Source organism: Penicillium rubens (assembly GCF_028828025.1).
Source record: "Penicillium rubens strain IBT 27055 chromosome Unknown utg000004l_segment0_segment0, whole genome shotgun sequence".
NCBI lineage: Eukaryota > Fungi > Ascomycota > Eurotiomycetes > Eurotiales > Aspergillaceae > Penicillium > Penicillium rubens.
The window spans coordinates 249,018-275,427 of NW_026890602.1; the positions used below are offsets into that span (position 1 = coordinate 249,018).

At 49.6% G+C, this 26,410-nt stretch overlaps 10 protein-coding genes across 10 annotated transcripts; 6 read left to right on the top strand and 4 right to left on the bottom strand.

Moving 5' to 3' along the window:
* Nucleotides 1-1,619: 1,619 nt before the first annotated feature.
* On the top strand, nt 1,620-2,858 carry N7525_010045 (zinc-binding alcohol dehydrogenase family protein; the record flags this gene model as incomplete). The annotated part of the gene is made up of 1 exon (XM_061214943.1): nt 1,620-2,858. The coding sequence occupies one exon, from the start codon at nt 1,620-1,622 to the stop codon at nt 2,856-2,858; it is 1,239 nt and encodes a 412-aa protein (XP_061067455.1).
* Nucleotides 2,859-3,328: 470 nt separating this feature from the next.
* Nucleotides 3,329-5,337, bottom strand: N7525_010046 (Zn(II)2Cys6 transcription factor; the record flags this gene model as incomplete). Its single annotated transcript, XM_002560289.2, has 6 exons — nt 3,329-3,634; nt 3,701-4,168; nt 4,236-4,752; nt 4,803-5,049; nt 5,098-5,254; nt 5,308-5,337. The coding sequence occupies 6 exons, from the start codon at nt 5,335-5,337 to the stop codon at nt 3,329-3,331; spliced, it is 1,725 nt and encodes a 574-aa protein (XP_002560335.1).
* Nucleotides 5,338-8,185: 2,848 nt separating this feature from the next.
* N7525_010047 (transketolase family protein) lies at nt 8,186-10,660 on the bottom strand (the record flags this gene model as incomplete). Its single annotated transcript, XM_002560290.1, has 5 exons — nt 8,186-9,103; nt 9,165-9,682; nt 9,740-10,222; nt 10,294-10,403; nt 10,473-10,660. The coding sequence occupies 5 exons, from the start codon at nt 10,658-10,660 to the stop codon at nt 8,186-8,188; spliced, it is 2,217 nt and encodes a 738-aa protein (XP_002560336.1).
* A 1,109-nt stretch (nt 10,661-11,769) lies between these two features.
* N7525_010048 (Zn(II)2Cys6 transcription factor) lies at nt 11,770-13,922 on the top strand (the record flags this gene model as incomplete). Its single annotated transcript, XM_002560291.2, has 3 exons — nt 11,770-11,873; nt 11,941-13,745; nt 13,795-13,922. 3 exons carry the CDS (start codon nt 11,770-11,772, stop codon nt 13,920-13,922), a joined length of 2,037 nt encoding a protein of 678 aa, XP_002560337.2.
* A 230-nt stretch (nt 13,923-14,152) lies between these two features.
* Nucleotides 14,153-15,019, bottom strand: N7525_010049 (uncharacterized protein; the record flags this gene model as incomplete). The annotated part of the gene is made up of 1 exon (XM_002560292.1): nt 14,153-15,019. One exon carries the CDS (start codon nt 15,017-15,019, stop codon nt 14,153-14,155), a length of 867 nt encoding a protein of 288 aa, XP_002560338.1.
* A 1,168-nt stretch (nt 15,020-16,187) lies between these two features.
* On the top strand, nt 16,188-17,843 carry N7525_010050 (uncharacterized protein; the record flags this gene model as incomplete). The annotated part of the gene is made up of 5 exons (XM_002560293.1): nt 16,188-16,369; nt 16,440-16,556; nt 16,622-17,180; nt 17,241-17,651; nt 17,712-17,843. The coding sequence occupies 5 exons, from the start codon at nt 16,188-16,190 to the stop codon at nt 17,841-17,843; spliced, it is 1,401 nt and encodes a 466-aa protein (XP_002560339.1).
* Nucleotides 17,844-19,031: 1,188 nt separating this feature from the next.
* Nucleotides 19,032-19,877, bottom strand: N7525_010051 (uncharacterized protein; the record flags this gene model as incomplete). The annotated part of the gene is made up of 1 exon (XM_002560294.1): nt 19,032-19,877. The coding sequence occupies one exon, from the start codon at nt 19,875-19,877 to the stop codon at nt 19,032-19,034; it is 846 nt and encodes a 281-aa protein (XP_002560340.1).
* A 1,164-nt stretch (nt 19,878-21,041) lies between these two features.
* On the top strand, nt 21,042-23,240 carry N7525_010052 (uncharacterized protein; the record flags this gene model as incomplete). Its single annotated transcript, XM_061214944.1, has 3 exons — nt 21,042-21,299; nt 21,366-21,406; nt 21,470-23,240. The coding sequence occupies 3 exons, from the start codon at nt 21,042-21,044 to the stop codon at nt 23,238-23,240; spliced, it is 2,070 nt and encodes a 689-aa protein (XP_061067456.1).
* A 628-nt stretch (nt 23,241-23,868) lies between these two features.
* N7525_010053 (uncharacterized protein) lies at nt 23,869-24,723 on the top strand (the record flags this gene model as incomplete). The annotated part of the gene is made up of 3 exons (XM_002560296.1): nt 23,869-24,092; nt 24,160-24,358; nt 24,424-24,723. The coding sequence occupies 3 exons, from the start codon at nt 23,869-23,871 to the stop codon at nt 24,721-24,723; spliced, it is 723 nt and encodes a 240-aa protein (XP_002560342.1).
* Nucleotides 24,724-25,646: 923 nt separating this feature from the next.
* N7525_010054 (uncharacterized protein) lies at nt 25,647-25,991 on the top strand (the record flags this gene model as incomplete). The annotated part of the gene is made up of 1 exon (XM_061214945.1): nt 25,647-25,991. The coding sequence occupies one exon, from the start codon at nt 25,647-25,649 to the stop codon at nt 25,989-25,991; it is 345 nt and encodes a 114-aa protein (XP_061067457.1).
* Between the last annotated feature and the right edge of the window lie 419 nt (nt 25,992-26,410).

Sequence of the window (26,410 nt, forward strand, 5' to 3'; positions counted from 1 at the left end):
TTGTAGACCGTTCAAATTTGCCGACCGCCATCAGACCGTTCGTCTCCGATCCAGATTTCCTCTTTTGACCGTTCGATTCCTTTTTTCGACCGTCATACACACACACCGGACGCTAACATGAACTTCTTCGTGCGGAGTATGGCTTATTATCATGGCAAGGGAATTTTAAGCGATTGAAGTTCTCGACAACATTTAGTATGGAAACAATAATCCACAAAGGTTCGTCGTTTCAAGGATACACTCTTCGAAATACACTAGCGAGATGTAGTCTTACCACCTAAGATAGTTCTCAACGGCTTCTCCACAAACCCTGCGAGACGGTATGTTATCACGCGCGTTGCTGTCCCGTTTCGCAACCGATTTGTACTGACATTGCCTAGGTCCCCGAGGGGATCGAAGGAAATCGGGTGGAACTGCTCGCGTGCCTATCTTGGGCTGAACAGTTTTGGATGAACACCGAGGGAGGTTTTGGCCTGGGTGAGGAAGGCGAGTCCGAGTTTCTCCTTCCCCGGGACCTAATCGACGGCGTTGCGGCGAGTGTGCGACACTTGGTCGCGTCCTTCGATAACTTTACCAAAGCACACCGCCGTGGACATCCTCTTGCCGGCACAAAGCTCTCGCAGGTGAGTTTCGCTTGTGGTTCGGGGTCGTTTCATTGTTGCTGATTCGTGTAGTCAACCAAAGACGCGTATGCTGGATGGGTATCTTCTCGCTCGTCCCTGGAAAGCCGGATAAAACAACCCCCGCTACCAAGTGTTTATTCAAAACCTGGCTCCCGATCTCAAAGATCCTAAGTTTATAGTGAATGTTTATCATGATTTCACTATGACAAAAGGCTCTAATCGGATTTGGGGGAGGGGGAGGGGGAGGGGGGTTAAATGGGGGTTTCATTTCAAAGTTACCATGCTATCTGGTTTTTCCATTTGAAGAGGGTTGTTTAATCTATAGAGATACCTAGGCATGGCAACAGTGCGCTGGAAGCTACCATGGCCACCAGGGATGTGCTGCTTCATTGCACCAGAAACCCTCTCGAAATGGAGGCTTGGCCCGAGGAAGCACGACGCAAGGAAGTTTGATAAGTGGACATCGTCGCCAACCTTTCATCTACTCTAGGTATTGCTTCGTTTTCTTACATGATTGGCGTCTCTATGAGACCTCTCTACACCAGATTGTGTAGTTATGGAGTTTTACCAATGCTATTTCGCATTCAGGATACACCTTGACATGATGCTACATATCCGTATGTCATTTTATGGCAAATCTTGATATATCCATTCCAGCTATGTCTTCATGCAGTTTGTGGCTTTTATAAACCATGTCTAGTGTAAGATCCTCGACTCATAGACATATGCTTCTTATATTTCACATCCATGGGAGCATTGCACATAATTCCACCGTGGCCGTCGCTCCTTCTCTTTTCTCCTCGCTCTTTCCTCTTCCATCTTGCATGTTTCCTAGGTTGTTTAGCATCGCAGTAGACGCCTAGACGGCTAGACGCGACGCGTCGGATTCTCAGTTGACCTGGATTCTTCGATTTTCTGCTCTTCTCTTTTTTTTTTCCATCTTTGCGCATCGATTCCTTAGAATTGTATCGTTATTCCTCTCCCTTAATCACCACAATGGCTTCTAACCAGGATATCTCGAACCAGGGTATCTCCAACCAGGATGTCACGGAGGATTTCTCAGATGCCTTCGTACAGGATGTCCCCAAGCAAGATGTCTACCCCCACAAGCGGGCTCCTTCTAACCGGGCTGCGTGGCTTACTGGCAGATCGGCTCGTCCTCTCATGGTATGCGCGGCACCGTACACACCTCCATCCCCCCACCAAATCGTTGTCAAGAATGGTGCTGTGGCTATCAATACCGTTGAATGTACCAAGCAGTTGGAGGGCAACATGATGGCCCCCCGGATCAAGTACCCCTTCGTGCTCGGAAACGATTGTGCCGGTGAAGTTGTGCAGGTTGGAGACATGGTTAGTCGCTTCAAGGTTGGTGATCGGGTTCTTGCTCACGCCCTCTCCATGGATCCGGCCGTCAACAAGTCGTCTGAAGGTGCTTTCCAACACTACACCGTGATCAATGACAACATGGCCGCAACGATTCCCGATTGGCTCTCTTTCGAAGAGGCTTGCGTTGTTCCACTCGGTTTCTCAACTGCCGCGACTGCCTTGTTCCATGAGGACTACCTCAACCTCAATCGCCCTGGTGTCCCGCTTGGTACGGGCCCAGACTGGCTTCCTGAAGTGGTCCTGGTCTGGGGTGGATCGACCAGCGTCGGTTGCAACGCCATCCAGCTAGCCGCAGCAGCTGGTTACGAGGTTATCGCCACATGCGCTCCCAATAACTTTCAATATATCACTAGTCTTGGCGCATCTGCGGTCTTTGATAATCGCGACGTCTTCTCGGTTTTCTCGATCATCGAACTTTGCCATCACAAGAGAGTTGTTGGCGCTATTGCTATCGGAAAGAACTCGACTGAACCTTGCATGGCGATTCTCGCGCGGTCGATCGGTTCGAAGTTGGTGGCCCGCGCCAAGTTCCCATTCCCGGAAAGCATCCCAACCACAATCTTCCAGAAGGTTCGTTCTATGGCAGCCTCAATGCGCTCGAACCTCAGGATTAAGATCTGGACGAAACGCTGTGGTGTGAAAACCAAGTTCATTTCCGATACCTCTGCGGCCCATACCGAGCTTGGCGCTATGGTTTATAACGAATTCCTCCCCGGAGCTCTTGCAGCTGGGGTATTTGTCGCCGCTCCCAAGCCGCGTGTTGTGGGGAAGGGTCTGGACCGAATCCAGAGTGCTATGGACTGTCACATGAGGGGTGTGTCTGCTCAGAAGGTTGTTGTCTCGCTTTGAATTTGTCTCGAGCTGATATCGGATAGTCCATGGTGTCGATTGTCTCATTGTCTCCTCAAGGACCTCTCTAGTGAAGCAGCCGAGCAAGTCTCCCGGTGCTGCTCTTATTTTTCTCGCCTGAAAGTGCACAAAGTCTACACGCAGGATCTACGGGATAATCACCCGATCACTGCTATCTAGGTAATGTTACTCAGTCATGGCCAATACAATCCCATTTCAATCTAGCCATTCAGGTGCAGGTTTCAATGTAAGAAAGTGAATAGTATTGAGAATCAAGGCCATACCTGTGTTTAAGTGAATGCATTATCAAGACTACCCTGGTATCCCCCCTCTGTGATGAAAAGTAATGAATGGCACTTGATTCAAAGAGATTGACCACTTGAATACTACATCTGTACACGCATCAATATAATACCCAGGAATAATACAAAAAGAGAAGTGTTCGCAAAGCCACCAGTTCTCGATACGAGCTAAAAAAGATTCATTATATCCAGAAAGAAAGGTGGCTCCGGCTGACCTGTCACTTCGGACATAGTACACCCTTGAACGGTCGACAGGTTGCACAATTTATGCAAGGATTCTGAGTCCGAGTCAAGCAGCTCCAAGTAGCTCATAGCTAAATTATTCCCACCTTGCAAAACTCGCAATGCCTTTCTCAAATCCTCCAGCTTTTGATGGTTATCCTCCGACGCGGAGAGACATGTACTCAGTTGATCGGCATGTGCCTTGAGAAACTTTGCCGAGAGATAGAGTAACATGGGAGAAAATGCATGCGCCTGTGCAACAGTGTGAGACAGAAAGCCACTCTCAATTCACGGGAGGAAAGGGGATGATGGTCTCACCTTGAAAAAGCTGGATCGGGTGAGCGGCTTCGCCAAACCTACTATCTCGTACGCGGAGTAGAGGGGAACCAAAATGATCTCATCATTAATTTCCACCTGCAGGGCCTCCATTATGTTGTAGAACCATATCACGGCGGCATTGGCGAGCATGTTTGTGAAGAGGCGCATAGGGTCGTGGAGTTCGGGCGAGGATGGGGGTAGTGAGACCAGCATCAGCCGCTGTTGTACCATTTGGTACAGCCGGGTATGGCGCTTCCAGGTATCTCCGTCGCTCGGAGATGTTTTGCCACCATGCGCGGCTCGCTGGAATGCAACGCTGTGCCAGCATAGCGTGATCAGGACGATTGTCTCCGCGAAAGGCGGTAGCATTTTCTGTCCGGAGGTCTCGATCTCGTCATATAAGGAGTCCATAATGACTGGTCTGCTGTGTTGGAAATCTGACTCCGATACGGGGAGGTATACGCAGAGCTGAACTAGATGTCAGTGTCGCTCGGAGTATTCTATAGAAAAAAATGAAAAGGGAGTTGTTGCTTACTGCTTCCTCGTGTAGACTTAGAGGCCACTCTTCAGAGATATTGAGGAAGCGGTCTAGACAATATGCCAGCCAGTAGGTCCGTCGCTTTTCCTCGGCCTCGGCCCATGCTTCGGGATGTGCCATGTTCATGCTAACGTCATTGAGCCGATCAATTTCGTGTAATTTGGCAAGTTGGATAATGCGAAAGGCGCGTCCTGCTGTAAGCCAGGCTCGGCGGTAGCCCATGTAACGAAATTCGTAGTGCGTTAGAAGAAGCCATGTTTGGGCTGCCTGGAGACAGGCCGCACTGCTAGATTCAATATCTCGGTCGAGAGCTTCAATGCCGGACCGCGCACGGGTATAGAGAGACTCCCGCATGTGCTGTAAATGGGCGGACGAGGCCGCTGCAAGTGCCCACATTGCAAATTGCAGGCAGATGTAAGAGGGTGGTTTGTTGAATCTCTGTGACCAGGAGAAGTACCGGCCTTGGTGGAGCATTGGCGCGACGGGATGTACTCTGTCGAAATATAGTTGGTCCCTTCACTTGTTGTTAGATATGTCCGGATTCGGAAAGTAAGCTTTGCGTACAGATCTGCCTCTATCATATCTGAGCTCTCATTATTAGGTGGAGTCATCGGTATAATAGGCGAGGTTATTGCTGATGCATCAATCGAGTAGGGGATATCATGACATTCGGTCTTCGTGACATTGGGGATATAGTCTTGGGGTGGACTGAGCATTTGAGCGGTCTCGTCGTTGTATTTCTCATTGCCGTCCAATACCTCCTTGGGACCGAGATTGCCCTGATCACAATTTATGATGCTTTCGAGAGTGGCTAAAAATGAAATTAGCAGAGAATGTGCATAGAGAGCACCTAACAAACCAATGCGGTTGCGCAAAGCCTTGAGATGCCCTTTCTTAGGTCCCCGTGGTGAGCGAACTTGATTGAGGAGGCACGCTGTGCCCGAGTCCTCGCATTGGTCACATTGAGGTCGTCGCCTATTGCATCGAAGCTTCTTTTTGCGGCATTCCTCGCAAGCCTAGGTTATCAGCTCTGAGAGAGACTTTATAAATTAGGTGGCTATTGTCTCACCAGTCCTGGCTGTTGTCGTGAGCCCGACATATTTGAAGAGTAAAACAGAGTCTTGATGCCCTGATACTACTATATCACCAGGAAGAACAAGTTCACATCAGTCAATGAGACAGGTATTTGTAGTGGGTATTTATAGGCATTGACCTAGACCATTGAGTGCAATCGAGGCTGAGTCGCTCAACCATCGGCAATTATAGATTGATTGCTTGTTTCGCCAGGCACCCACCCTAGTAGAAAGCTTGTTTCGTGATCTTCTACATTTGATAATTTGTACTTGTGCAAAGTCCGCTCCTCTTCGGCGATGAGGCCCGACGAGGATCTCCCGCATATGGTGTGATCAGCACTACATCCTAAATGACTCTATACCCATGACTCCCTCACATCTTTCAGGTAACCAAATGGTGTTTTGTCAAGGGTAAACGGCTAATGATCTTGATAGCTTTGAATAAACTTCCGTCCCTGCGTGGACTGCGCCGTTAGCCTTGTAATCACGCCATTTGGGTAGTATAGATAAGCTGGATGGTGGTAGGATGTGCCAACCGGTTAGCCATGTTTGTCAATTGTTGATCAGAAGTTGGACGATCTGTCATTCTGGTGTTGGGTCTGTTAGCCGAATTGGTTAGTTGCTCATCAAGGGACAGCTTCGGATTGTTAACATAGTGTGGCAGGTTGTTGTTTGGATACGCTAAGCCGACTGGCTGTTACATATCGTTCTCAACTGCAGCACATGCAGCACGTGGACAGTGATTTGGAATTGGTATTTCAAATCACACCTACCACACGACAGGTTAAACTGGAGGCAAGAGGTGATTCTCGGTCTAGTGGAGCCAAGAGAGTGTAGCACAAAGCAGTTGTGATAAACCAAAATGTACGGGGCATTAATTGTGTCATTGGCTTGTTTCAAGCATTCTTTTCAATCTCCGACACAAAATCAGTATGATATCTACGGTGCTTGATGGGTTTGGAGCATCTTCCATTTTTGAAGAGCTTATAAAACGCTGGTACCTTTATTTGGATACAGGCTTTGATAAGGCAATAAGGATCTATGGCCATGACTACTTAGGCGTATTAGAAAACGGGTTGGGTTACAGATAGACCAGGTAGAACCAAACCGCCGGAAATCTCACACATCGACTTACACCTCCCCGGCATGATACCTTGAACCCGATCAAAAAGGTTCCTTACGGCAAACGATGGAACCTAGGCCTTCCATCCATCCCCTCTTGGCCATAGGAAGACGCAATTCGGTATTGTTGCAGCCAGAAACATCAACAAACTGTAACTTCAAGGAAAAGCTTGATGTGACTTGACCTGGTCGAGTGATCATACAAACAAGAAATAGATGTACATTGTGCCCCTTTGCCCCACATTAATATTGAGCTCCTCTGTTATTGGTTAATATTCCCCCGTGAGAGCCACGCGAGGCCGTCGCATATACTGGAGGCTACACTAACCGAATATGGTAGGTACAGTAGTGCAGCATACATGTTATTATCACGCCATTTCAACAGTTGATACTGATTAGCTTCTAGACTACCATGTGTTCTGTGGTTGAATTAACCATGAAGGTAATTGCCAAGAGCTGTGGTCTGCATCGACACGCATCCACCTCCCGACCTGCGTCATCTTGCTGCCACTGTTAGGACTAGGCGGGGCTTATCTGAGACACGGCAACTACTCACGGCAGTAAATATTGCAACAATCCAATGTTGATAGGCTAACTATCTCCCCCCGGGCCGAAAGAAAGGTTACGCGTATTTGGAATTGTTAAACGGCTATAGTCTTGAGCCCATGTGACCTTCGGCACGGGGCTCTGCTCCCCATTGTGCACCTGAAAAGCCCTGGAGTGTACTGTTATGATGCTTACTCATCGGTTGCTATTGGAATCTCGACTACCCAGATCCGGTTTCTGCAGGATCTTTGTCGATATGGAGTGTCGCAATAGTTGGTGATTCGGCCATCCCATTGCGATCCTCGAGTTCGGGCTAACGGCAGTCACAAATACGGGGCACAAAATGTCCCGTAGCACGTGCATGTGTGCCTCGAGACAATTACTAATGAATGCAATCATCTCACACTTGGTCCAGACAGGAACAGGCTCGATTTATACAGCTTATACAGCTTTTCCAAAACTTCAGTCCCTTCCTCAAACACGAAATTCACAATTCAAGCTTGCCTGCCCTGGAAATATTGTACAGACTGGATACTAATGATCGACGGTTCTCGCCTGTTAGCGCCGGGACGGGCCGGACTGTGGGTCTCCTAAACTGGAATGGGCTTGATGATGCGGAATCCGATTTCTATTCCAAACTACGAGAGCTTTCCAAAACACAAGGCGGAAAAGGTGATGGGAGGCATAGCTCCATTATCTCAAAATTTACAATTGTAATACAATATACCACCGCGCAAGGAAGCAGCATAGCTGGTTGCCCCGGGCAACCCCTGGGGATGAAGCCAGCAGACTATCTGGCGGCAGCGCCAGGACAAAACACAACGGTCCACTTGTGATTGGCTTTCGAGTTATTGCCTCCCATATTAAACCATGCTTAAAGGTACGCCTGGCGCTTCCGTAGAGCCTATGTACTGGGTTTATTGATTTGTGATTAGATTCCAAGATTATATTTCCCTACGTGTAGGGAGTGGACATAGGTAGCTGCCAGGTAGGATTCAGATAGCAACAAAGTAGGTAGTACCTTCCCGAGAGACGAGAATAGGTCCCTTACCAAAATATAAGGTTCCATGGAAGGACCCCTTATAGCTCAACATCCCATATTGACTTCTCACTCACACCGCACAAGCAATCTATCGTGTGGGCTTGTCATTGCAGAAATATGTATTCATTAGCTAGACACATCATTCATATACTTTATAACATCGTCTAATGCTCAACACCAATCCGAAGGCTACCGTTAAAATCCCTAAAGTCACCCCTCAAGATTCCGATGCCGTCTCTCCTGACTTCCTCCACTAGGCCCTTGACTTTAGGTGCGATACTCTCCGGTGCAAATCCAAAGTGCTCATATGTCTCCTTTGAAGGAAGGCTCTTTCCAAAGCTGTTCATCGACACCGAAGCATCAGCATAGCGCTCCCACCCGTTGGACGGATACGCCTCGATCACAACAGTGGGCTTTCCAGCCCGCGACTTCAAGACCGATTGTTTGTACTCCCGCGACTGCTGCTCAAATAACCTAGTGCAAGGGAAGGACAGGACTCGTGCCCTGATACCATGCTCGTTAAGCAGCAATTCCCTAGTCTGCATCGCGAAGCCCATCTCAGACCCGACTCCGATCAAGCTAACATCAAAATCATCGCCCTCAGCCTCGGCGAAGACGTATGCGCCCTTGAGCGTGCCCTCGCGCGAAGAGTTCTTGGGGTATTGTGTCAGACTCTGTCGGGAGAGTGAGATAACAGTAGGCGTCTCAGTGGCCTGGATGGCAGCAATGTAGGCACCGGCCACTTCTTCTGCGTCGCATGGCCGGATGTAAAGAACATTAGGCATCGCGCGGTAGAGAGCGGCGACGGCAATGGGTTGGTGTGTAGGTCCGTTCTCACCGACTCCAATGCTGTCATGGGTGGCGATGTGGATCTGCTGGAGGCCTTGAAGCGCGGCCATGCGTACACCGGCAGCAGCGTACAAGTGGAAGACAAAGTAGGTACTCGTCATGGGGATAAATGTGCCTTTGTTGAATGCAGAAAGTCCGTTGGAGATGGAGCACATGGCGTGCTCGCGGATACCGTAGTGGATATAGCGACCGCTGTAGTTTCCGTTCAGGCCGCAAGCAGTTTGGAGTTCGGGCTAGTTTTACATTAATATCCCGCGTCAACCGGAGACAGAAGGCTGAATATAAAGTACTCACAGATTGGAAGTCAACTTTGTTTTTGTAGGCGACATTGACCGAGGGAGTAAGATCCGCTGTTCCGACCAAGACTGAATTGATATTCACTGCAAGGTTGTTGGTCACTATCCCGGCTGACTTTCGCGTGGCTGTTGGCGCAGTAGGCTGGTCTTCTGTGCGGGGAATGCATTTGGTCCAGTCTTCGGGCATCTTGCCCGCGACACGGAGCGCAAATTCAGCCGCCAGAGCGGGATCTTCATTCTGATACTTCACCAGGGCGTTTTGCCATCCCGCTTCGTGTGCGTCACCACGTCCAGGGATGTCACTGAAGAAGTCATAGACGTCTTGAGGAATGTGGAAATGCTCGTCAGGGTTGAGGCCAAACCTCCTCTTGAAGTTAGCCACTTCCTCGACTCCAAGTGCAGCTCCGTGGATGTCAGCGGTTCCGGCCTTGGCAGCTCCGTAGCCAATAGTAGTGCGAACGTTGAGGAAGGTGGGCTTGTCGCTTAATTTAGCGGCAAGAAGAGCGTTTGTGATTTCTAGTGTATATTGTTAGCAGAGCTTCACCGCCAAGCTGAGAGACCTCCGAGACTTACCAGCAACATCCGAGTTTCCGTTGTACACGTCTACTACGTTAAAGCCAGTGGCCCGCATCTTGGTGTTGATATCCTCAGTGTTGGCGATATCTGCAGTTCCATCACACGTAACTGAGTTATTGTCGAAGATAACACAGAGATTGTTTAGCTTCCAGTGACCAGCGAGGGACAGCGCCTCGAGACCGACACCTTCCTGCAGGCAAGCATCGCCCACCATGCACCATGTCATGTTATTCACTAGCTCATGGCCGGGCTTGTTGTAAGTCGCGGCAAGGTTCTTAGTGGCCATGGCCAGGCCAACAGCACTGGCGAGACCCTGGCCAAGGGGCCCAGTTGTGACCTCTATGCCCTCATTCTCAATTTCAGGGTGGCCGGGACAGACTGAGTCGAGCTTGCTTGAGTGGTAAGACTTGAGCTGTTCGAGTGTCATGCTCTTGACGCCAACAAGGTGCATAAAGAGGTATTGCCACAGACAGGCGTGGCCTATCATGACGTTAGTTTGGTTACATGTCGCGTTGCTTCTGTGGATAACTGGAGGGACACAGAGGACATACCATTTGAGAGAACGAAGCGGTCCCGGTTGAAGTAGTTGCAATTGTTCGGAGAATACTTCATGACATACTTATACAGGGAAATGCCAATTGCAACCATGCCCATTGGAGATCTGTAGACGAGGCCCAGTTAGCGCTGCGCCGTGAACAAGGGGATTTTCCCGAAGAGGGCGTCGACTTACCCAGCATGGCCTTCACCATACTGCTGGCAGAGATCAGCGATGAAAGCTCGGAAGACATTCATCACCCGCTCATGCTTCTCCGGGCTCTCTAATCTGAGTCCAGTAGCATCTCCTTTGCCGATCGCTGAGACCGCCTTTACTGGCAGGTACTGTGCGGGCTTCTCGAGGAGTTCTAGCGCAGGTGCCATGGCGTAAGGTTCGGCTAACTGTGACACTAAAAATGACTTTGAGAATAGCGCTTCGTAATGGGAAGCTGCAAAAGGCTAGCGGACAAAGTCGAGCGGACTGCCGATTCTTATACTCAAGCCATCACTCCATATCCATGGCGTGCCCGACAATCCATGGAGTGCGCCAATACTGGATCGTGGATGTTCGGCATCGAGACGAAGTCATGGATCACTCGGATCCGATATTGTCATTGAATTAACGAAAGACGATTGAACAGAGTGGCGACTTTGCACGAACCTGTTGTTGAAGAATGGTGGTCATAGTGGTTGGGGATAATCCTTCGCTTCGAGGACAATGGCCCTCGTCTCGAGAACCCACCTGCAACCCCGTCTCCAATACCGTAGAAAAAGGGGTGATCAGGATTGGTCAGCTTGTCACAGCAGCCCCAGTTGCTAAACGTACGGTCCCATGATATGCAGGCAATCTGATAACTTGATAATGCCGTTATACTATCGGCATGGCTTCCGATGCCGGTCTTGTGGGCCTGTTGGCACCTGCATTAACAGTTCATAAAGACAAAAGCCTTCACCATGGGATCTCTGACAATTATCCTCCGGCTAATGTATTGCTAGTGTCTGCTTGATGATTATGTATTCCACTCCCGATGTTTCTTGTCCTGTATATTTTGTCCTTTCGGAGTACGGATGTATATATATTCAAGATTCCGCAAAGCTGGATTGCGATACACATTATTGGCACGATAATACCCATCTACAACCATGTTTCCTTTGTAAATATATATGGCATACTAGTATCAGTGCGTGTATGTAGCCATCATAAAGAACACATGATCATACAGCGAGTGGTTATATCCCGAACCCTGGAAACTCCTCAGTTCATTCTTCTTCTTTTCTGCCAAAGCTCACGGGTTCCGATTGTACCGGAGAAAAAGAGATTTGGATTTTGAGGCTAAATACAAAAAAAAGGAGGAGGGAATTCCAATGTGATTGAACGGTCGGATTTCCCCCAACCCCCAAGTGGGTCAGGCTAAGGCGGGGTAATGAATTCCGGGGAGATATGTTTTAACGACCTTGGCAGCATCGAGACGAAACCCACGAAGGTATCCTCGATGCCTGTTACTAACGCAAAAGAATCAGAAGGCCATGCCACGGGAACCCGGCGTCGTCGTGTTAGGCTATCTCGGGCTCGCGGATTGAGAACCAAAACCGGATGGTGAGTGGATACTGCTGTTCGCAATGCCCCCCTAAGCGAATATCAACCTCGCTCACACGTACATCAGCCTCACATGCAGAGAGAGACGCGTGAAGTGTGACGACGGTAAGCCCACTTGCGTACGGTGCTCCAAGTCAAACCGTTCCTGTCGGTACGCCCAGGTTGGTGACCAGGGACATGCGACTGGACCCAGGGCCGAGTTTGAGTCTCTAAGGGCTCAGTCGGATCTAAGGGAGGAGAGGAACGAAGACTCACGTTCTGGGAGAAGCGATACCAATGTTGCAGATGTCATCCAGGGGGACCTGCATAGTTCCCAGGGGCAACAGCCGAGCTCTGGTCCAGCACCCTACTTCCAAGATACCTGCCCAGCCCCTGCTGAAGCTTTCGCCCCGCTCCAGAATAACGGCTCGAGTGAGACGCCACTGAATGACTGCTTGGATAATGATCAAAGATTATCCAGTATTGACTCGAGCTTCTTGGGTTCTCCACTTTCACTTAGCCAGATACCCCTGCTCAACATATCCCCCGGTGAATGGTTCGATCTGGTAGCGCGGGATGCCATCAACAACATCCAAAGGCTTAACGATTCTTCGACGGGCGATCCGCGATGGAAGTTTCCCGAAATTGCCCTCTCGCGTAGACAGTCCCCAGCACCTGAATGTCCTGAGACTCAGTCCGAGCAAGCCGAGAGGCACCCTGATCCACAACGACTCGGCCTGGAACGTCGAGATGGCGGAATCGAATCCCCTTTATTAGACTACCACCAATTACCCCAGCCTTGGAACACGACGAGTAGGATAGAGTTGTCGACACTCGACCTCAAGTTCTTTCGATACTTCATCGATATTGTTGGGCCAATTCTGGACTTGTTTGATCCCGCTCGGCATTTCACTAATGTCGTGCCGCATCTTGCACTACGAAACACGGGGCTTTTGAGGTCCCTCCTGGCAGTCGGGGCTAAGCATATGTCTCTTGGCCTCATGCCTGGGCGGGGTGAACGTGCATCAGGCGAGCATGCGACTCAAAATGCGAATACTCCAGCCTCGCTAGCTGCAGTCACCCACCTGCCGTCAGAGTCAGATCCTGCTCCAGTACACATAGCTACACAGTATTACTACGAAACGCTTCAATATCTCTCGCAAACCTTACTCTACCCACCCTATGCGGAATCCCGTGAGATTTTGGCAACAGCCACCATGATCAGCATGTATGAGATGTTTGATGCCGACAACGCCTCGACCAGTGGCGACTGGGAACAACACTTGCGGGGCTCCTTCTGGATACAGCGGTCTCAGGACAATGATGGCGAGTCCGTTGACGGCTTGAGACGAGCCGTATGGTGGGCATGGCTCCGGCAGGATATTTGGGCGGCTTTCCAGACAGGACGGCCAACCCTCACCTTCTGGCGTGCTAGGAAAAAGCTCGAGGAGCTCGACTCGGATGAGCTCGCAACAAGGATAGTCTACATCTGTGGCAAGTGTGTAGAATATGCCGCATCGGATGGGATGTCGGCGAATAAGGACCCAAGACACAGAACGCACCAGGGTGACCGACTTCTCCGCGCACTCGACGACTGGCATAATGTCCTCCCTGCTTCTTACCAGCCGGTCACTGTCGCCACGGATTCTGGCTCAAATACTGTGTTCCCGTCTATATGGATTCACCCGCCTAACCACGCAGGGGCTATGCAGATGTACCATTTTGCAAGAGCTACTGTGCTGCTGAACCAACCCTCAATGGGGGGCCTGAATGCCTACTGCCTCCGGGAGAAACAGCTCAGTGAAAGTGTCAAGGTGGTTTGCGGCATCGCTAATGCTTGCCAAGAACATGAACCTGCAATAGCCTTTGTTAACGTACAGGCTTTGTTTGGAGGTAAATGTCTCTCCTGATTTTGTTTCCGTCCCTACTGACAAGACCGAAGTTGGCCAGTTCGTTCGGTCGTCTGAAATGCAGCGCGAGTTGCTCCGGATCTTAGAGAGAATGCTGAGGATCAGCAAATTCCCCGGTAAAGGACTTGTTGCTAAACTCCAAACGGCCTGGCAGGTGTAAATTGTAACACAAAAGTTGGCGAACCAGAGACAAGGCAAGGTTCTCCGGACTAAATTAGTTCCAAAGGGAGCTATGTATTCTATAAGGATATTAATTGAGCTGATTCCAACACGGACCTTTCATGGACCGAGACTAAATACAAAAAGGACTATCGTTCATTCTCAATTGAACCCCACGTCGGCTCGTTATCCGTAGATCATGTCTTTCATTGTTATTATGGACCTCCTCCCTCACCACGCTCCGACAATACCAGCAACCGGAATGTCGATTCCAGTAGTGTAAGATGCACCGTCAGAGAGCAGATAAACGTAGGCACCGCCAAGCTCCTTGGGGTCAGCCAATCTGGGCATGCCGCCATAGTATTGCATCTTGAGGTTCCAGTCCGGTGCCTGATTCACAAAGTAGGTCATAGCAGTTTTAATAAAGCCCGGTGAGATAGAATTGACACGAATGCCATGTTTGGCCCACTCCATCGCGAGCGTATGCGTCATATTCCGCACAGCACCCTTAGTAGCTCCGTAAGGAGCTGAGGGAGCCGCACGGTTGGGACGATAAGATGTCATGGAAGCAGTGAAGACAATGGATCCCTTGATTCCCAGCTCAATGAAGCGGCGGGCCACAGTCGTGGCGCAGAAGTAGGCACCAAACACGTTGAGATTGAACAGTTGGTCCAACTGGGCGCGGCTGAAATCGAGCGCGGGCTGGTGCTTCGTCATTCCGGCGTTTGCGATGAAGCCGTGGATGGCGCCTCGTGCGGAGATGACAGCATCGATTGCGGTGTTGACGCTCTCTTCGGAGGTGACGTCGCAGTGGACGTAAGATAAGCGCTTAGGGTTGGCATTTTGCAGGGCGACGAATTCCTCGCCGGGTTCGAACACGTCGAGACTGAAGATGGCTGCTGCCTCGTTGGCCAGGCAGACCTCTGCAATGGCCAGACCAATACCTCGGTTGGCGCCGGTGATGGCAATGACCTTGTCCTTCAGGGTGATTCTCCAGTCATGGTCTGGACCTGGCTGTGTGTCAAGGAAGGCGGGGGCTGGGGCTGCGACTTCGGCGACGGGAGCGCCTGTGGTGGTGTCTTGGATACTTGGAGGCATTATTGAGGATGTATTTGTTTTCCGTAAGAATTTAGGGACAAGTGGAAGAATTGATAAGCCATTGGAATGGGACAGCACCTTTTTAAGTCTGTCATGGCCTTCTGCTCAGCCAAGCGACCCCGGTATCGCCTAAACACATACCGAAGAGCTCGGTATATTGAAGTCGCGTAGGTGTATCGATTGAAGCGGCAGTTCAAAGATCCCCACGCATTATGGAGGACTGCTACCCCGGGCCGACGCACGGTCATTGTCCGCGAGAATAAATTAAGCGATCATGTCCTCCAGGGCTTCGAAGCGAGGCCCCTGTCCAACCCCCATGCGATGCCTAGACCGATCGAGATCGACCCTCGCATCGAGGCGCGGGGGGGTCCTAAACCCACGTGGAGCTGAGCCCCAGACAGTTGAGCTTCATACGAAGCTTGTTGGGCCTTGGAAATGGTCAGAAATCAAATATAACGAGAAGGAAAAACCAGGAAGCAGAATATTATGGAGACAGTACCTACCTAAGGTGTTGAACTAATGCAAGCTGACCTGTCTGTCGGCTCTTTCCTTTGCAACTTGTGCCTCAGGCAGAACTCAGAACGGGCCTCTCGGGCGGCTCTTTCCCAATCCAACATAAACTCTCTCTCCTTCCTTTGTTCCCTACCGGCATATTTCCTACATCCATAGTGCCCAAGGCCTTTTTTCCTGATTCTGACATTAGCTACATATGTATGTAGTTAATCCCACCGGGTTTGGCGAGGGCTACACTTGTCTGCTTATTCAATGTCTGTGCTGGAATACATGCTGATCATTGCGGTATGTATTGACTCCCCATGGGGTAAATTCCCTTCTGCGGAGTTGGAAAATATTAGACCCTCCCGGTGGCATGATTGGTGCTGGATGAGAAGCTCCACGCTGACCTCGATACGATCACCACACACGCCAATCGGATAGAGTTCCCCGGCTGTGGAGAGCGGGAATTCGGAGCTTGGAAAGTTGTGGGGGTGGATATGGGAAAAATGAGCATGACGGATGAGCGAATGTTGGGATTCCCCCAGGTCCAAAGCCCTAGCTTTGTATATCCGGGATTGGGGGTAGAACATATACATTCCATAAGGAGATCCATGTCCAACCTGGCATTTTATTCTTTACTCCTCCAAACTTCGGCTCTTCCCAACAAGCCATCATGGACCGCGACTTCGAGAGCCAACTGAAAGATGTCTCCTCCCATGAGATTGAGAATGTGAATATCGCCGAGTCTGTCTCGTACAGCCCAGAAGAGGAGAAGGCGTTGGTGAGGAAGATTGACCTCACCCTCCTGCCGACTATCTGGGTCATGTACCTCTTGTCCTATCTGGACAGGACCAAGTGAGTGACAACACGTTAAAGCTAGAGGACTTATGCTCTGTCAGGGTGCTAACGGTCGTTTTGTATACAGCATCGGCAATGCGAAGATCTCTGGTATGGAAGTAGATCTCAGCTTGTCATCCAATGAATATTCGATTGCCCTGGTTGTCTTCTTCGTCGGATACGTGGTTTTCGAGGTGCCTAGCAAGTACGACAATGCTATCCTTGGTATTCTGCATCAGATCATAACCGCTAACCGCCCTCTCCCTGCAGTCTTGCCCTGGGCCGATCCCGACCCTCTATTTTTCTCCCATCAATCATGATTCTATGGGGTGCATTGACTTGTGTGATGGCTGCTATCAACGATTTCACCCACCTGGTCGTTCTTCGAGTCATTCTTGGATGTGTGGAGGCCGGCTTTGCACCCGGTGTGATACTTCTCCTGTCATCATGGTACAAACAAACTGAACAGTCCAAGAGATTCGGTGTGTTCATATCTGCGGCCGTCCTGTCAGGCGCCTTTGGTGGCCTGATCGCTGCCGGTATTGTTGATGGCCTTGAGGGCGTTCATGGTATCCGTGGTTGGCGGTGGCTGTTCATTATTGAAGGCGCGGCCACGGTCGGTTTTGCTATCATTTCCCTCTTCATTCTTCCTGATTTCCCAGGTACATCGCGACGTCTCTCTGATCGCGAGAGACAGATCGCTGTGGCGCGCCTGGCTACTCAGAATGTTACTGCTACCACCGAGGATACCGAGAAGCTAAGCAATTGGGGTGCTTGTAAAGTCGCTTGCCGAGACCTTCGCACCTGGACGTTCGTGATTGGATATATGGTTCGAACTGCCCTTTTTCGCCCTTGTCTTGAACATCACTAATAAGGCCATCCTGTATAGGTCATCGTCGGTTCAAGTACCCTGACGTACTTCTACCCTACCCTCGTGCAAGGACTTTTCGGAGACGCATCCACCAAGAAGATCAATTTATTGACTGTACCAATCTATGGCGTGGCGTTTATCGCCACCGGTGTCACATCCTACTTCAGTGACAAAGTTCCCAACTGGCGTGGCGTCATTATTGCTAGCTGGCTGACATTTTCCCTGGTATGTTCGATTATTGTCTGTGTTGTGTACAATTTCACAGCTCGATACGTTCTCCTGGTTCTCATGGCATCCGGCCTTTGGGCCACCAATGGAGGTACACTGGCCTACGCCTCCTCTGCCTTTGGTGGGATGCACCCCCAGGCCCGAGGTGTTGCTTTGGCTATGGTGAATGCACTGGGTAATCTGGCACAGATCTACGGATCGGTACGTATCTTAGCAAAACATTATCCCTATTAGGCAACACAGCTAACTGGTAACGTACAGTACCTGTTCCCAGAAAAGGATGGCCCTAAGTATATCATGGGATTCTCTGTCATTTCCGCGATGCTAGCGGTGGGCGTTATTGACTTTTTGTTCTTGCATGTTTGGTTCCGTCGCCGCCAGCGCAACCTGTGATGATACTCCATTGTTGGATGTTGAAAGGAGATCTAGTCTCCTGGATTATGAGTACACGGGTCATTCGTATAACCACAGTGAACATTGCTAGAGGCGGATCCTGAAATATATCCAATGTTGCACATGAGTCTGTAGGTCTCTCAGAATATAGCTATGACATTCTAACTGAAAATCAATCCATCGTGTTGGCCGTCATTTTGCATATTATTGAGCATGAAATACCCGCTAGTAATTCAGATATTAAAGGAAGTTTACTGGTGACGGTCTAGGAACCTCCGTAGAAGAGACAAATGTTTCCAAGGCTTGATGTTCGGCCGGTGTAAGACACATCTGGTAGTAACGTATTTTGGAATCAACCTGACCACCCACTACCTGAGCCATGTATTTCTTAAGTTGGCACAAGCTATTGCCTCACTCTGGGCCTCGCCCGCGTTAACCTGACGACCAGATTTTATCTCGTTAATTGTGCCAGTATGGCTGGATGATCGCTTCGGGGTGGAATTGCACCGAATATATAGCGCCATTGAATAACAGTTTTCCAAGGTTGGAAGTATGATAATCATGCTAGCGTTACCATCTAGCTATGACAACAACAACTTCACCCTTTGGCAATCTGACTGGTGTCTCGTGGAAGATCGCGGTAAAGCTGAGGGTCGTTTGGTGGATACTTTGTGAAGGCCTCACCCGGCGAGCCTTTGCAGTAAACAAGAAATAAGTAAGAAAATTTAACCAGTTCTAACCCCCGAGACAGACCTGTAAACAACCTACACATGTGGCCATTAAGCGAGCTCTGAATCTGAAAACGAACATAGTTATCCGTAAGAAGGCGTAAATAACCTGGTATTTCCTATATACAGCTGTAAATTACTATATTGCCTGTGTATCTTTGATCTCATACTTCGCTTAATGGCCACATATTCTCGCTTACGGACCACATTGGTTCGACCGATTCGATCCAAGCCGAGTCGTTGCGGATCAGGGTGCCTCCCGGCTTGCTCGGTCAGGACATTCAGGTGCTGGGGACTGTCTACGCGAGAGGGCAATTTCGGGAAACTTCCATCGCGGATCGCCGGTCGAAGAATCGTTCAGCCTTTGGATGTTGTTGATGGCAACCCGTGCTACATCAAGCCAACCATGAAATAGAGAACGAGGCAGAAGTGCGGAAGAGGACGTCAAGCAATATTTCCTTTACTTGCGTTGGACTTCCCAGATACTGCGTGCGATTGTCCGAAGCTCACTCTCCTTGATTATAATATCCTTCTCGACGGGGGAAGATGTAGGTCGTTCTAGGAATTGCTCGAATGGGATAATCAACGGGGCGTTCGAAACGGTAATTTTCCTTTTCGTTTTCCCACCCTTGGTCATCTGGATCCGTTGCACCCTGTTTATTTCCCCGTTGGCTGTGTCCCATTCATACCTATCCAGCGTTATCTGGGCCTTTTTTCGATTCAACTTGGGCGTCAAGGCGATGTTCGCGTTGCCTCGCGCTGGATCCAACCAAAAGGTAGCGTCGGCCTCAAGTTTGGGTTGCGATTCCGAGACCCCAACTTCTAGGACGATGGTCGGCCTATGGCGACGATCGGAGTTCAGCCTCCTTGGACCCCAGCCATGGTCAGGGACTTTGCCTTGGCTATATGCTTCCACTTTTGTGAACTTCTGTATGACGTCTCGAAGTCCCATATCGTCTAGCTGGCGCATGATTGTGTACCCAAACTCCTCGATCGCTTGCGCATGTTCTTGGGTTTGCATCTTGATTATGAGAAGATTTTCCTCTGTATTGAAAGAGTCGAAAGTAAAGGAATTATCTTCGATGTCAGGATCGAGGAAATCTCTTTTGAGGGTATCAGCATCGATATCAAAGAGGATGTACTGTGATGTGTCATGTTTCGAACGCTGGAAACGATCAAATTCAAGATCTCTAGTTCGAAGGAAGTGCTCCTTCCCTTGATATCGATACCTCTTAGTCGACAGAGGGATATCCCTGAGGAAGCTACGCCCAACATGATGTTCGGGGTTAGAACGACTTTCAGTCATTTTATTTTCTTTGTGAAGGCACAGACGATAGAAGATGTACATGGCCAGGAATAGTTACACCTATACCTACATATGTAGTCCAGGATAGGTGGCTTATCTCATTATGAGCGCATTGCGGTAGGCTACGGGAAATGTCCACGGGTGTCATCTTGCGTTTGCCCAGCTGTACAACTGAAACCCGCCAATCGGCTTAGATTATAAAGCGCCGGGGTCTAATATAGCATGCAGGCAGAGACTTCTCCCCAGATATCTTCACCTAAGCAGATGTTGAGGCTACGATGCAGATGCAGATACTAGCAGCGGGGAAAATCAGGAAGAAGAAACTGATGTTAAATCTATGAAAAGAAGGCTGTTTATAAAGCCTGATCTAACAAAGAAATGGCAAACTAGCAAAGGCTCGGTCTCCATGACATAAAGAGACATCCGATCTATAGGGATTCTCCAACAGCAGACCATACGCATGTAGGTGCCCGTACACAATATACATTGAGTGGAGCCTTTATATCTCACACACGGCGTTACTTAGGTGTATAGTAAGAACTCGGATCCAATACTGAAGGATCAGAGTTCAGTCTGAATACATACAATACTGGTTGCAGAAGCATTCGCAGCCTGGAGTATTATAGACCTCTGTCACTCTGATCATACACCCAAGACCCCTTCTCAATAGGTTCAATAGATACTTCGTGAAGGCCTCGCCCAACGAGCCTTTGTAGTAAACAAGAATAAGTAAGAAAATTTAACCGGTTCTGACCCCAGAGACCGGCCTGCAATCAACCTACACATGTGGCCATTAAGCGAGCCCGTGGCCATTAAGCGAGTACTGAGTCTGAAAACAAACATAGTTATCCGTAAGAGGACTGTAAAGTAACCTGGTATTTGTGATATTTGGCTGTACATTACCGTATTTGACTGCGTATCATCGATCGCATACCTCGCTTAATGGCCATATATTCTCGCTTACGGACCGCATTGGTTCATTCGATTCGATCCAACCTCAACTTAGCATACCAGAGATACTACCTAGGTAGAACTTACTTACCATGGAATAGCCACTACATATGTATCAAGATAGCATGGCAAATTCACTATTTTGCTATACCCCAGTTTTTGGGGCTTAAAAGGCCTCACGTACCCGCATAGCTAAAACCATCTTTCAACACAATGGAAATAAAAAGGGCTGCTATCCTGATCATCTCCGACGAAGCCTCAGAGGATTCTAGTTTGGACCGTGCGGCTAGAGCTCTTGCGCCTGTCCTGGCTAAGGAGGAAAAGTGGGAACTCTCCGCAATTCGCATAGTTCCGAACAACTATCTCCAGATCCAGCAAGCAGTTTGCGACTGGACTAGTGGCCCCAATTGGCACCATCTAGTTCTGCTTAGTGCTGCGACAGGCTCAGCAGCCAAAGACAATACTCTCGAGGTGAGTGGACCGTTGGGACCTTTGCTGGCCAACCGGCTCTCTGGTGTGCTAAGAATATCATATTAGGCCGTCACTTCCTTGATTCACCGACATGCTCCGGGTCTAGTGTGAGTGCACATGATTGCATCTGTGGACTTGGACTTATTCTAACTACGTAATGACTTGTCTAGCCAGGACATGATCGCCGACTCTCTGAAATTTACTCCATGTGAGAATCAGTCCTCCCCTTTGATTATATACATCCCAGCTCATTCACTTCCAGTCGCAAAGTTGGAGAGACCTGTTGGTGTTTGCGACAAAACTTTGATTGTCAGTTTACCAGGGTCACCCAAAGGCGCCATGGAGAACCTTGAAGCTGTTATGAACCTCCTCCCTCGTGTCATCCCGCAGAACCCTCGTCTACCACAACCTCGACTTCAACCCTATCACGATTACCACCATGCCCATGGCCATCCCATCCGCAAAGCACACATGTCTCCACAAGACCGTCCCCGATCCAAATCCAACAGACCCGCCATGGGCCTCAATCAGCGCTACCGCCCTTGTGCCAATCCTATGCTTTCGGTAGAGGAAGCATTACGCGTGATCCGCGAGCAAACCCCTGCACCCATTGTGGTCGAAACCCCTATCACCACTTCCATCATCGGCTCCGTCATTGCCGAAGATGTCTATGCCAGCGAGATGGTACCGGCGTACCCCACCAGCCTTGTTGATGGCTACGCCATCATTGCCGAAGAAGGCAAAACCACCAATGCCTTTTTTCATAGAGCTACGATCACCCTCCCCAACAGAAGCGGAGCCTTCGAGCCCCTACATCCAGGAACCATTGCTAGAATTACCGCCGGCGCGTCCCTCCCTCCCAATGCCAACGCCGTGGTTATGTTCGATGACACAGCGTCCTCAACCCTAGATGGCCAAGACGGAGAAATTGTCGAAATCCTGGCCGACGATATCGTCCCAGGTGAAAATATCCGCGAGCCCGGCAGCGACGTTGCCCTCAACTCAAAGGTCCTTGCTCGGGGCGACCTTATCTCCCCAGTCGGTGGCGAAATAGGTCTGCTGGCTGCCACAGGTACGCGAACTGTCAAAGTATTCAAGAAGTGCCGGGTGGGCGTTCTCAGTATCGGTGGTGATCTTGTGGAGCATTCGAACCCGTCTACCCTCGTCAGAGGCCAGATCCGCGACTCTAACCGTCCATCCCTCCTATCTTGCCTAGATTCCTGGGGCTTTGAGACCGTGGACCTTGGCCTGGCCCGTGAGACTGCAGCAGGCGAGGTCGAACACACCCTTCGTGACTCCCTGTACGGTGTAGACCGTGCATTCTCCGGTGTGGACGTGCTCGTAGTCACTGGCAGCATGTCCCTGGGCAAGCTAGACTTCACTCCTATCATTGAGAGTACGCTCGGTGGCACCATTCACTTTGACCGCGTCTCTATGAAACCCGGCATAACCACCACCTTCGCGACTGTACCCTTCAAGGCCACCACAGCCGATGCAGCTACCGAAAAGATCCGGCAGAAACACGCCTCAAAGCTGATGTTTTCGCTCCCGGGAGACCCAGCCTCGACGCTAGCTACCCTCAACCTTTTCGTCCTACCTTCCCTCCAGAAGTTTGCGGGCCTAGGCGAGTCTTCCCAGGCTATCGCTACCAAGCCGGGGAGTACGCCGCAACTTGGTCTTCCTCGGGTTGCTGTCGTCTTGACACACCACTTCCCCCTCGACCCCAAGCGCACCGAGTACCACCGTGCTGTCGTGACGGGCTCTCGCTCGGACGGCCGACTATATGCTACGAGCACTGGCGTTAATTCTGTAGGCAGTCTTGCCAAGGCCAATGCTCTAGTTATACTCCGTGCGGGGCGGGGTGTTGGGATCAAAGGTGAAATCGTGGAGGCGCTTATGATGGGCCCTGTCTATGCCTCCGATACCCGCATTATTTGCTAAGACTGCGCCCATCTTACAATGAAATGACCTGTGTAAATGGAGGCAGCATTATTCTGAGTTTTACGCTTCTTCATGTATCTACTGCGGTTTTGGGGAACTAAGGTCATCCATGACCCTCAAAGATTGTACATAGCGTGAGAATTGGCTACTTTTGCCAAGTTACAGAATGTGGCAACCGATGTAAGTCTCTTAATACCAATGCAGCCGTGGACTCTATAAGCCAAGCATGACTCAATGCAAGTATTTCAAGGAAAAAAAATAACGCATGATCTTAATCAAACAAGTCCACCATCATGAAATCCAAGTAATGCGTATAATGGGATCTTTTATTTGGTACACATCACCATCTGCATTGTGCTCGATCTCAAAGTTGATGCGAGGGTTAAGGGATCGCAACTGAAAGAACCCTTAATGGAGAAGGACCATGAGACCCATATAACACAAGGCGGACGGGCAGAGAGGAAGAGGAGGACCGAGACAGAGAGCAACTATCTGTCTGCATAATATTGAGGATCTGTCCTAGCTAGAGGGCGTATTTATCCAACTGCCAACCTTCTAAGGAAACGATCACATTTCCTTCCCCTACACAAATACGCCTTCTACAACAGTATCCGACCTTGCAGTAACGATGAAACTCATAATAGCTGGCGCAACCAGCCTCCTAGGCACCGAGATCGTGAGACAAAGCCTGCAAATTCGCGCCATCACCCAAGTCATTTCTTTAGCTCTCCAGCCGGTACAGCTCGACAAAAGTATCGACACATCGAAGTTGAAGAACATTGTCATCCGAGACTACAGCGAATACCCTGATGACGTGAAGGCAGAGCTTGCTGGGGCCGACGCTTGTATTTGGTAAGTTTTAAGGCAGCACCCTCATTGCCTTACAAGACTGACTACAACCCTCTCTTGGTACCTATAGGACTGTCGCTGTCACGCCCTTACGTACCGGCAAGGTTGAACTCAAGCGTGTATGCCAGGATTACACCAAGCTCGGATTCAAGACCATATGCGAGGCTGGACCGGCACGTCCCTTTCGCTTTATGTACTTGAGTGCGGAGGGAATACCTCGAGACCCAACAAAGACCCCAGTAATCATGCCAGATTACCACATTATGCGAGTAATGAGTTAAACACCCACCACGTGTTCTTGATCTTATGCTAATCTCGTGTTTTGGTAAGCCAGTGCAATACAGAGCTCATGGTCCTCAAATTCCCTACCGAGAAAGAAGGTGTTGAGGTTTGCATCGCCCGGCCCGGTGTGATTGCTAACTCGTCGACTTGGTCAAGAGCTTTGGTGGCCAACCTTTTTCGTATCGTCAATCTCTTTGGTCAGCCCCTTCCATATGTACAACGGAGCCAGCTTGCAGCGGCACTGTTGAGCCAGGTTATGGATGGGTTCGAGAAGCAAACACTTTCGAATGCCGATCTCGTTCGAATTGGACAAAGGGAGATGAACTCTCGCAGCATCCCTCAGCCTTCATGAATATTCCTAAGGAAAGTCATAAGATTCAGACACCACTTTATGCTTTTCATCTTGGTTACTGGAAAACCTGAGGACTTGATATCAGGTTACCAAGGATCCGAATTGGATCCTCAGATGCAACAGGTGTGACAAGTGTGCTCCTTTGCCAGGAGGATGGAGGGAAACTCAAAGGGAAATTCAAGATGCGTTGAGAATAGGGAAAAAACTTGGCAGTCCCAGAGCAGTATACTTCAGGGATATAGGCTGTATGCAGCGGTCGTGGTAGACTGGCTGTGCCTGCAAGCTGACCTCTGCTCTTTTGCGATTCGAGAATATCACCATGCACCCACTGATCAGGAGGTGTTGGTGGCAACTAACACGACATATGGCCGGCCTCGCTCAAACGAGAGTAATTGGTGTCGAGTTGCAGAATGTCTAATCGAAGCGAGTGGTTTCTGCGATGCATTTATTCCTCGTATAGAGACATACCCAGAGCATACATGAACCAGTAGAGGTGTTCGACACACTGTTTACTGTTTACAGGTGGCCAAATCCAGATCCAATAGCATTTGGGGCAAATTTCTCCCAAAGGCTAGGCCATCTTGACAATATCAGACTTCATTTTATTGTAAGCTGTCGAACATCGACTACGGACTGTACCTGTCTGACCTAGGTCAAATTGACCTAGACCAAATATCAAGACCCATTATAACAATTCCAATCGACGGAAACATTTCTATATTTGACATCCCAACCGAGAGGCAACGTCCATGTGCGCAACCACAAAATGCCATGAATAGTCATGATGACGAAGTACAATTCCCCCAGCATAAAACTATGGCCACACGTTCAAACACCGTCAAATTTTCCCAAACACCATCAGTGTACATTGTTCAATCCATAAATCCATAAATCCATAACTGGAATTCAAAAATCCCATCAAAATGGCCAACCGCTCCGATCCCCAAAACGAGCAGAACGGCAACTCAGAAATGAAAGATCCCGTCCAACCCGGATCCTCGTCCTCCGACATCGACGAAAGAATGAGTACGCAGCTTGCCTTGAACCGTTCCGCGCATACTTCCGTGCCTTTATCTTTTCCATACCTGCTGACAACAAGCCCAGCCCGGGATTACGAGAAGGCCATTGATGAAACCAACGTTATCAGCGAAGATCGCCTTCGTCGCGCGATACCCCAGTCCTCCACATCGTACCATGAACCCACCGAGGATACGTTTGACATTTCTTGGCGGCCGGATCCATCGGGTCATCCGCGGAGGACGTTTTAGGTGTATAGGGGTATAGCTGGTTCTTTGAGAATAGGGAATGAACTAATCTTTCATTCACTTCAGATCTGGTAGTATCGACTTGCGGAGCGTAGATGGCTGGATGGCGATTAGGAGATTCGAAACTATGCTAATTGTAAGATCCTAGTGAGATGGGTGATGGCTTAGCCTCCATATCGGGATTGGCGGGAGTGGGAGAATGTTTAGTCCACGTTAAACCCTACTGGTCAAGCGACGCTGACCCCGGATTCCGGACCAGGGTCATCATGCAGGCAGGCGGGTACATACATGCGAATTTCGAGATCGCCTGCATAGCGGGAGATCTACGATCTCGCACGGGCCTTCTACGCGGCATTAATGTGGGGGAATCGGGAGAGACGAATATGTAAATCGTGTAAACGTGAGGTTATCTCGCGGAAATT